This window comes from Eurypyga helias, unplaced genomic scaffold, assembly GCF_000690775.1.
Source record: "Eurypyga helias isolate BGI_N326 unplaced genomic scaffold, ASM69077v1 scaffold34434, whole genome shotgun sequence".
In the NCBI taxonomy this organism is placed as follows: Eukaryota; Metazoa; Chordata; class Aves; order Eurypygiformes; family Eurypygidae; genus Eurypyga; species Eurypyga helias.
Genome location: NW_010244919.1, coordinates 353 through 11,627, shown reverse-complemented (window position 1 = coordinate 11,627; position 11,275 = coordinate 353). Strand labels below are relative to the sequence as shown.

At 40.4% G+C, this 11,275-nt stretch overlaps 1 protein-coding gene across 1 annotated transcript; it reads right to left on the bottom strand.

Moving 5' to 3' along the window:
• Window positions 1-370: 370 nt before the first annotated feature.
• LOC104508340 (threonine--tRNA ligase, cytoplasmic) lies at window positions 371-10,589 on the bottom strand (the record flags this gene model as incomplete). The annotated part of the gene is made up of 13 exons (XM_010149921.1): window positions 371-589; window positions 1,974-2,088; window positions 2,831-2,903; window positions 3,564-3,668; window positions 3,748-3,848; window positions 6,306-6,383; window positions 6,901-7,038; window positions 7,129-7,291; window positions 7,820-7,986; window positions 8,638-8,736; window positions 9,647-9,793; window positions 10,361-10,439; window positions 10,525-10,589. Coding segments are annotated over 13 exons (1,479 nt in total), but the record flags the coding sequence as incomplete, so codon positions are not given.
• Window positions 10,590-11,275: the final 686 nt, after the last annotated feature.

Genomic DNA, 11,275 nt, shown 5'->3' with positions numbered 1-11,275 from the left:
TGCAACGTGTCACTTTCCTCGCCAAAGGAGACACTCCAAAAGCTGCTGCAGCACATGGTTACTGTGTGGTTTCTTAAGCCTGAGGACTTTTGTTTAATTCTGATGAAGAACTTTTGCTATCAAAACATATTTTATTCTTAACAGGGTAGTCTGAATGCTATAGGTATGCCTGATTAACATTTCCATTTTCCCTTGCAGTCACAAAAAGTCGTTTCATCTTGGTTCATCATTGGTCAGACGCCAGAAAATTTTACGTCAAGATTTTTTGAAAAACTGATTTTTACAAAAAGAGACATTTCTGACCGAAGAAAAATCCCTGCTAAAATGAGCAAGCGGTCCAATGTGAAATATATTTCAAATCTGGTTTGGCACAAAAATTCTGTGGTTAACTGAGTTAGGAAAAATAGGATCTTTTCTTATGCGCAGTGGAGCAGATGGTGTTAAAATTCCTCTTCAGCTTGTCTGGAGCGAGAGCATTTCAGTTCCAGCAGCCTCTCCACAGTGTCCGCAATTGTACGCTCACCATGCACCTTGTTGTCTCGTGTACGGATGTTAACTGTTCCACTTGCCTTCTCCTTTTCACCCACAACTAGAAACAACCAAGACACAAAGGAATGAACTTAGCACTTAGCGAGGTCTCTTTTCCCCACACTAAAACTCAGGCATACTAAACAAAAATTCTAAAAAGCTTACCAACCAACACATCAAATCCTTCTTTGTCCTCCTCCCAGTTCCCCCCCCCACTTAGATCTGTAACAGCCTTTTTAATCTCAGAGCATTAATATCCTTTAGGATATTATGAACAGCAACTTAGCAAAATATGAGTAAAGAGAAAAGCAAACCAGAAAGTCCAGCTTGAATCATACACGTAAAAAGTTTCGTTCTTTAAAAGAACAAAAATTCACGATTCTATCAATTAATCTGAGGGTAAAGTTTCTCTGTCAAAGGCTCCTTCTACTCTAATGGATCCCAGATAGCTTTAGGGTCAATGCTAGAGCCTCAATTTACGTGACATGACTAATGTGGTGCTTCAAATCACCTACCTCAGGGTTAGTTTCTAAGTCTCCCCCTTGTGAAAAGAGTTTTCTGCTGTGCGTGTATATACCTCAGAAGTGCACCGCAGCTGCATGCAGTGAAAATAGGATACTTCTTTGGCTGCTCTTAAAAACAGCATATAAATTATTGAGGGTGGATGGAAAAAAATAGTCTAACGATCTGACTGACAAAAGGCAAGAGATTTTATATAAGTTTCCACACTGCTGACCAGAAGGCAGCACAGACCCTTTCCTAATGCAGCACTAATGCCTTGGGCCACAGGTACTGTGGAGCGAGTCCAGAGGAGGCCACCTCTTGGTGGCATCTGAGGGCTGGAGCACCTCTGCTACGGGGACAGGCTGAGAGAGTTGGGGGTCTTCAGCCTGGAGAAGAGAAGGCTCCGGGGAGACCTTATAGCACCTTCCAGTGCCTGAAGGGGCTACAAGGAAGCTGGGGGGGACTTTTTACAAGGGTCTGTAGTGACAGGACAAGGGGGAATGGGTTTAAATTGGAAGTGGGGAGATTTATATTAGATATCAGGAAGAAGTTCTTTCACGGAGAGGGTGATGAGGCACTGGAACAGGTTGCCCAGAGAAGCTGTGGAGGCCCCATCCCTGGAAGTGTTCAAGGCCAGGCTGGATGAGGCTTTAAGCAGCCTGACCTAGTGGAAGGTGTCCCTGCCCATGGCAGGGGGGGTGGAACTAGATGGGCTTTAAGGTCCCTTCCAAACCAAACCATGTTGTGATTTCAGTGAAGCTATACATACTAGGAATGCCTGTGATGTAGGCAGGAGATGCTCTCTGGAATGGAGACTCTTAGAAACAGTGTGACCTAAACCACTGACTACCACTCTGCCTTGCTCACAGAAGAATTATCAAATCCTATAACCTATGAAAGAAAGCGAGCCAGGATAAAGTAACAGATGTGCCACACATTACCCAGAATAAAGTTATACTGTGCAAGCTGAGCATTTCTGATCTTCTTGTTCAGTGTGCACCCGGGATCAACATCGACATCTGCCATTAATCCAGCATCGTGGAAATGCTGCCTGACCTGGGAGAAAAAGTATTTGAACTGTCACTATAAGATATTAATGACAATGAACTACTTATGACTTGTAGACTTAAGCCAGTTTAGCTTATCTGACCCCTTAAGCAAAGGCACAGTCATTGGCTCAGGCGCTGGAGATGAGTCCAGTTCAAGGTGCGAAAACAGGTCCGCTATTGTGCAAGTACTTATATGTTAAATAACTGAGCAGTGATGTGAATATCCAATGTTTTGGGCTGAATAAGGAGTTGAGTTTGATACTGTGAAAGGCAGCAGGATGGTGGAGCTTTCTAATGAGAAGATTTTTTTTTTTTTAATTTTGCAGACTATTTTATTTATGTGTAGGGTGCTTGAAAGAAAAACAGTAGGTGGTCTGCTGGATACCAAATACGCAAAGAACCATTTTCGTCTTTCCTCCTGCTTCTGCAAGATGCACATGGCCATGGGAGACTAGGACCTGACAGGTACAACAGCTTTTGAGCTAGACAGAAAAACCTAAATTTTCCAAAAATAAGAGCCTCACAAATACCAGCTTTTGTTGTTTAGATACCCAAAATCTGTTTCAGGTCCCCTTTAACATACAACTTCAGCAGCTAATTGTCACTGTAATATAAAAATCATACATTGTAATATGCAAAGACTTATAAAATTTATCTGGGATAGACACTACCAATCATTTATAACCAAGTATCTCAATTAAATACAATCTACCAAAAAAAAAAAAAGCCCACAGACCAATATACATCACCTTTTGAGCATACTCATCACACGTTGGTCCCACTGGTACCACCATTACCTGCTGTGGGGACAGCCAGAGTGGCCTTCAATAAACAAACAAAACAAGTTTATAGCTTTCAGTGGGTTTTTTTAGTATGAAAAACCCTATTAACAGATAGGACTAAAATATACGCAAGAGATTCATAATGCCAACTGCTTAGACTGGGTTCAGAGGCAATGACAGTCCTATACTTGTTAAAATTTATCTCCCAAAAAGAACTGAACGTCTGAAAGAACTGCAGTGTGGACAAAAGTACTTTTTGACCTGAAGATCCAAGTTGTGTTTTACAACAGAGAACAAACCTTAACCGAGGACTTGTGCTTATTACTAACTAACCATGGGAAAACTGGTGAGTCTTGTTATAACCAGAGGGGTCATCCCCATCAGGTATTACACTGCAGCAGATAACGGAGGTGACCTACATAAATGAGTCACTGCAAGGCAGCTCAGCTGCAGGAGTGAAGTTGAGAGATACCCACGGTGGGCAGACAAGCTGCACGTTCCACGTGCATGAGTGGTATCACGCAGAGGCTGCCATATTTAGAATTATTTAATATTTAAGGAAGGTGGTTCCAGAGGAATTGCCCCGTGGCACATCTCTGTAACATGAACAAACTGTCTTGATGCTTGCAAGCTTGGGGCTAATTTCTCTTCTAGATGAAGTGTTTACTCAAACTGCAATAAATCAACTTTTCAACGTTACCATTTCCCTCCATAGTTTTCAGTCAGAATGGCGATCATTCTCTCCACAGATCCCAAGATAGCCCGGTGAATAATAACTGGTCTTGTCTTGTCATTACCATCATGGCTGTGAAGAAAGGTGGGTTGTTTTAAACATAAGGTTTTTTCCCTTGACGTAAACTTATGCCACCAGCCTCTGTGCTTACCTGACAAAGGTGAGGTTAAATCTGACTGGCAGTTGGAAGTCGAGCTGGATTGTAGCACACTGGTGGTAGCGGCCAATGGCATCTTTAATCTGAATGTCAATCTTAGAAACAAAAAGATGCAAACTTTTACTGCAGTTCAGGATACAAGCATGCCACTCTGAAAGCAAGCTCACTGTTTTAAGATGAAACGTTTCACTCAAAGAAATTATCTGTGGATTTAGACCACCAACATACTTTTACTTCAGCCTACATTAGGACTTAAATGATTTGCAGGTTCTGATGCAAAAAATCTTGGGGCTAAGAACAGGGTGAGCGAGCACAGAGACATTACTTCAGGTGGAACTACACTTAATTGTTTGAGTTTCAGTCTGGGGCTTTCATGAGCCTTTTCCCTGAGTGAATCCAGCAGCACAGAGCTATAAGTGCAAGATCAGAAGTGAACGTGTCTCGCCAAAAAATGACATTTCTTTAACCTCAAACTGACAAACTTACACTCCATTATTCGGCAGTATTTCAATACTGTGTAGCTTGTGTTACAAATTCAGGGCATGGACGTGGGAAGAGAATCCTGCTGTTAAATAGCCCACTTACCAGTAGGGATCGTATTAATCAATGACACTTGTACAGCCAGGCCTATTCTTTCTATTGCATCTTACACTTCAATCCTGAGTACACTTATAATACAAATTAGACAGAGAGACAGATATAAAACAGTGGATTTATAGTGTCATGACCTTATTTATTTATCGCACTGTGCTCTTGTTCATCTTTTTACCAGTATGGCTACGTGCCGGGGCTGTGTGCCTTATTTTAATTTATGTATCGAATAAACAGATCAGTTTTATTAACTGAAGTACCACATGGCTTTCAGTTTGGCATTCAGAAGCCAGAGTTTAGAAGTTCAGCTATTCATCAAAGAGGTTCTATCAAAATAAATTATTTACCACCTTTTTATTTTCAAATCACTCAGTTAACAGAATAGAAAAAAAAGAAATCCAAGTAGTTTAAAGGTACTCTAGGTGTAGGGCTTAACTTAGAAATGTAACTGTAAAGAGTGTTCATTAAAACCAGTGCAAAACGCTACATGTTTGCTCAACTTACTTTGGCTACAGTGTGTTAGGAGCAAGTATAAGGTTAATTAAGATTAACAAAGGTTCCTGTAGATATTTGCCTTCTTTCCAATCAACTGAGGAAATAACTCAAGGTTGTTTGCATTTTGTATTATGAATGATTAGCTGCTATAACACATTTCACCTACAACCCATAAAATGAAATTGATTCAATTAGCGTACAAAGAGAGAAATCCAAAGCAGCGTACTAGATGGCTGAATATAGACATAAATGTAGTGTAATTTTTTTTTACAAGTAATTTTGTAAGGATGTCTGTCCTTATGCTCAGTGATATCAAGAAATTACTAGAAAACGCTACTTATGTGTACAAACTGAAGAGAGAGCTTTAAAAAAACCCAAGAAAACCACAAAAACAATGCAAGGCGCTTTTTTGAAATACCAAAACTGACCAGCAACTCAACGCAGCGACAAAACAGCACCAGTAAAAGAAGTATTTGTCAAAAACTTGTTTACCAGTAAGTTGGGTATTTTCTTCTCATGACTTACGATTCACTTAATGCCAAAAGGATTATTTCTAATGCAGCAACTGCTCTGGTAACAAAGATCTTACAGTGCCACCTTCTGTTCATGTCTGCCACTAAACCAATCAGATCTGTTTAAGCAGCATTTTATACATGTGAGCTGGGTTTAGTTAAGGAAATCACTGTTAAAGCTATGTGAAAACCAGGATCACAGAGTATTATGTCTCTCTCAAGAACAGCAGAGGTTATGTATCTGAAACCCCACAAAATTTTACCCAGACAGCATCTCAAAATAGTATTAGATACCTATTAAAAAAAAAATCCCCTCTTCCTAATCCCAGTTTTTAACCATTTCAGTTTGTAGCAGATCATCAGTTTAAGAAACAGTTTTGTTGTGTATCCTCCAGCCAAACCTAAACAGCACCAATGCTTCAGAAATGCATACTGACACTGGAAAATTCAGTTATAACCTTACATTAGAAGGGAATGTGCAGGAACAAGAGTCGAAAATAGAAGTTGTCTTTACCAAGAAGGTCGTGAATAAAACCCAAGAGCATCACCATACTGCTTTCTCCTTTGTGCTCATAAGATATGAAGAACATTCTTCATGTGCTAACAGCATTTACTGTCCATCTGTATTTGCTTAATTAACTCTGAGCAGAACTTTAACTAGATGGAGACTGTTGGTCAGGTATCTATTTGAAGTCATCTGGCAAGCATTTTGCAGCAACAGATGCCCAACACTTAGTCTTTCTGGAGAAAGCGATATTCAGCATCATTTTGTAAACACATGAAGACTTTGGGTCTTTTGCTGCTCCTATACTGCAAATAACGGTACTTGCATGCTACCCCTACTGTCAAGATCACGGTAGCATCCACGGAAAGCAATGAATTGTATAACTTTAGTCTGCCTCATCCAAACAGAATTAAAAGCCTAACCCAGCTAAGGGTTAGAAACATACTGACCTTAGGTCCATAGAAAGCTCCATCGCCAGGGTTCAACTCCCACTTCTCACCGAAGTCATTAAGGCTGTTCTCAAGTTGCTAAAGACAAAGGACACACAGACTCAAATGTTTCTCAGCCATTCCCTGCCTTTCCATGTTACAGCATCAGGTCAGCCTGCTGCTACAGAGTGTGACACTACCAAATTCTCAGTACTTCTCAGTTACTGGTCCAGCTCATTTGTTTTCTGAAAAAGTAAAGTCCTTTCTTCTCTCCAGCACTGCACCTGCAGGGGCTGCACACGCAGGGGCTAACCCTTTCATCATGGAAGAAACCTCACTTTTGGACGATGGCTCTAAGTCTTATTAGGGGTGTGTCAGAATTGGTTCTCTTCCTTTTTTTTTTTTAATTATCAAAAATTACAAGAGGTAATTTTACTCTGACATGGAGATTGCTTCTGTACAAAAGAGTATGCTATTTACATCAGCCAGACTGAAGACAGTTATTATATTGCTCATATCCAGCTGTCACGGTATCGCTCAGGAAGCAGGATCTTCCTGCAGGACTTCCAGCTGCAGCCTTGCTTGCATTTAAAAAGTTAATGAGACTACTGTTTACCTTTTCAGCCTGATTCCACACTTCAATATCTCCCAGGTACTTTTCAGGACGAGTAGAGAGATTCAGTTTAAAGGAAAATCCAAAGACATCATACACAGTACGCAAGAACTGCAGACAACTCTTTATCTCCTCTTCAATCTTTATGAGAAAAGAAATAAAGTCTCAAAGACGGAAAAAAATCAGTTAACTTGACTTTAATACCCAGTTTCATTTAACAGCAGCCCATACCTGCTCCATAGCACAGAATATGTGAGCATCATCCTGCTGGAACCGGCGTACGCGAGTGAGTCCTGTAAGAGCTCCTGACAGCTCGTTGCGATGCAGAACACCAAAATCTGCCAACCGTAATGGCAGCTCACGCCATGATCTTGGACGATGATCAAACATAAGGCTGAAAGAAAAATGTATTACTTGAAGCTCATCCGGAATCAAAATTCTGCAAAGAACAGCCAACAAGAAGCAGCCAGTACCTAAGCAGACGCTCTGAACACAAGTATCATTCCTGTCTAGCTTTGTCAGGAAAACAAATGCAGATACCCTTTCATAGCTGGTAGGCTGCCTCCACCACACAGAGAGAAGATAAAACAGCTCCTAAAACTGAGAATTAAAACCTGAATGCCTACATTGACACAAAACTGACAATGCCTCGGTACCCGTGTTGGATATCCAGGTTTTGTAGTACCAAGGTAAGCTTCAGGTTTAACACACAGTCACTGTACTGGTGGGAAAATGACATTTCTCAATGTCTCAAGTACAGAGAGCACGCAGACAACAAGAACCATAATTACATCACTCCTGACAGCATGTCACCTCCAGATACCTGAAGACAGCTATCTTTTCAATTAAGCAGGCAAAGAAACAGGCTTTTTTTTTGGGAATCAGCATCATCTTTGGTAAACCGGATTTGTTATGTATTTACCAGTGTCCTGGACAGTTCATCGGCTTCAGAGCAAAGATTTCTTTCTCCACTTCAAAGGAAAACATGTTGTCACTGTAATGCTGCCAGTGCCCTGAAGTCATCCATAGCTTGCTGTTGAAAACATTTGGAGTGACAACCTCCTGGAATCCACGTTTTCGATACTCACCCTAAAACAACAGACCCAGTATGTAAAATAACTAAAAGAGCAAACGAAAGGAATGGCACTTAACCTCCAATCTGCGGCAACACAAATATAAAAATACTGCCTTACAAGTCCATGAGGAGAGAGGAGGGGAAGAGGAGTTAGACATGCCAGGATACATGCCTTCCGCCAGCACCACCCTCCCCCAAATAATTTCCTCTGTAGTAAGCAAGAAGAACAAGTTTCCTCCCTGCAAGCAAAGCAGCAGTCTCTAATGATTCAATGACACTTAGTAGCACATTGCAGCCCAAGTATTACAACAGGAAGATGAGCATTTTTTTTCCCGACACATAATTTCCTAACAAATAGTTCTACAAGGCCAAATTCAGTAAATGCTTAACTGTATCATTAGATGTCAAAGAATTCATATTCTAAAGCATCATGATAACTGCATTCACTGCAGGTATAAAGTAGTGATAAAAACATAATTCAGCAGAGACTGTGACAAGACAAATGCAAAGAAACCAGGTTTCTTTAGTTCCACGGCTTACAGAACTAGGAAATTAAACTAACTTGAAATGAAGGGCTGTTAATATCATTCTATGTAGCATGCTGTTACCTATTTTTCTAAAATTAAGCAATTTCTTCTGTAAGATTTCCAAAAGACATTACTTACCCGGATGAATTCAATTAATGTGTTATAAATGTAAGCTCCTTTAGGCAAGAAAAAACAGCTACCAGGGCTGAGCTCATGGAAGAAAAAGAGTTCTTGGTCCTGCAGAAAAGATTGAAAAACTTAGTATTTGTACACCAGCTTTTTGACTGCACATTCACAAATTAATTACTACTGACTGGGCATCACTCAAAGTTTTTGGTGGGGTTTTCTTTTGTTTGCTTGTTTTGTTTTGGGTGTTTGTTTGTTTTTTAATTATTAAAAAAAAAAGGCCAATAGATCAGATGCATTTTCACAAGTATTTATATGTCCGTCAGTATTTATAGGGGAAGGAGGGTGTGCGGTTTCCCGCTTCACTACTGAAAACTTCACATTTATGTGAAACTCCGAACCAGGCCCACACAGCTCCCACTGTACACCGACAAGCAATGTTTAGCTCTGCTTCTGCAGCTCTCTAGTTATTTGCACACGAACTGACGTGTGAAGTGTAGTTAGTAATGTTGTGACAAACTCTGCACATGGTTGAGGACTGCACATGGTGAAATACTCTATGTATTCTCATGTCCCAGCAGCACACCTTGTAGCAGCGTTCAGGACTATCAGTTATTTTTCCACTGTAAAAACAAAACCAAAAAAACATGGAGATGTATTATGGACTCTTAAATCACACAGAAGAAAAGAACTGTGGGCGAACAGGCTGCAGCAAACTTCATTAGAATGAGCACTGCGTGCAGACCAAAATGTTCATGTTTCGCAGACCAAAGTGTTCACACTCTGTTCTGACTGATATGTGGAATAACGATGTCATCGTGTTTAAAACAGAAAAAAGTCTAAAGAGAAGTTACTTGCTTTAGAACTTTAGATGCTCTTTGAGAGAAAAACACCTGACTTTGCAACTCAACTGAACATCCTGGTTGTGGCAGCAAGTATATGCCATCTTCAAGATGGTTCAAGTTAAGGGGTCGCATCCACACAGTGTTTGTGAAACACGCAACCAGAAAAGCCATCTCACCCGCCCAATTTTTCTGTGATCTCTGCTTTTAGCCTCTTCCTGGAACTTCTCCCATTCCTTCAGCATTTTTCCATCTGGGAATGAAATTCCATAGATGCGCTGGAGGGATTCCATATCAGCCTTGCCTTCCCAATAGGTAGATGAATTCTGCAAGGAAAAAAAAAAAAAAAATCAGTGAAGCAATGAAGAAAAGGAGGAGACCCCACATTTTACTACTACTGCCTGCTATAAAAAGGCATGCAATTATCAGTAAGTTACTATAATGTAGAACAACTAAGGCATAAGGAGAGTTCTAATCTTAAAATTCAGAGCACTGATTAGAAAATCCAGAATGAACAGGTGAGGATAATATGTAAAAATGGTTTCAAGCTCTCTGTTGTCATTTTTTTAGAGCCTATTTGCTCTCTCCATACCATCCTCTTCCAACTGTTTACTGACACTCAGCTATAACCATCAGCTGAGCAAAAACTATAGCTGATACAGTTCAACCAAGCCATAAGCCACACTTACATCCCTGCCTGTGCTGGAAGTGCAGGCCCTGGACACCTAGTTGGGTTTCTTAGCATCTGAATATCACACAACCTTTCCCCAATTTGTTATGCTGAGTTTTCGGCCAGGTTACCCATTCTGTGATACATTCTTGCATAAGTCACCATCATACTGCCCGCACACAGCAACACATTTTCAGTGAAATCATTCTTCTAAGGCACTTACCTTATGAATTTTTATGGTCTTTATCTTGCCAGTATGTCTGACATGAGGGCCTCTGCATAAATCTATCAAGGGACCACACCTAAGAATAGGAAAACACTCATTAGATGTATTTCATCCTAGGAAAGAAGTTATATCCAGTAATATTATGAGGCATGCGTAACTACCTGTACACGGTTGTAGTTGGAGTATTGACCTTCTCATTCAGGATGCGACACTTGAATTTATTATACTGAGAAGAAAAACAGCACATGTATTTGTTAACTCCTTGTTAAGCAAGAGAACAGGCAGTTTAAATTACTTGCAAATCCAATGCAGGTTTTGATGAGTTCTGAAGCCCAACTGGACAAGCCCTGAGAAACCTGGTCTGAATTCAGTGCTGACCCCATGACCTGTGCATGAGATTGGAAGGTACCTCCACACACCTCCAGTCCAACCTGAATGACACTATGATCCTCCTGATGTCTTAACAGTGAAAACTGAGTAACTTTTATCTCAGAATACCAGGAAATTATTTGCATCTAGGTACTAAAGGGAAAAGATCAGCTTTTAGTGTTGCTTGGATTTTCTCAGTCTTCATTCTAAACAAATGTTTATGAGCTTTCTGAATGCATCAGCACATGCAGCTACACTATCACCACAATGTTTTCTAACAGCCAACATAACATAGGCATATAGCATAACTGCACAATATACTGTAAATTTACACCTGGAGGAAATAAATTAAGAATGTGGCTTCAAAGATTTTCCCAAAGTCACCCAGGGCAGGACTAAGAATTCTTACAATTGCAGAAAATGTAATGCATTGTGCTGGGTTTAGTCAGGACAGAGTTAATTTACTACACAGGAGACTGTAGGAGGCTGTTCTGGATTTGTGCTGAGAATCATACTGTTAACACTGCTGTTTTCAGTTGCTGC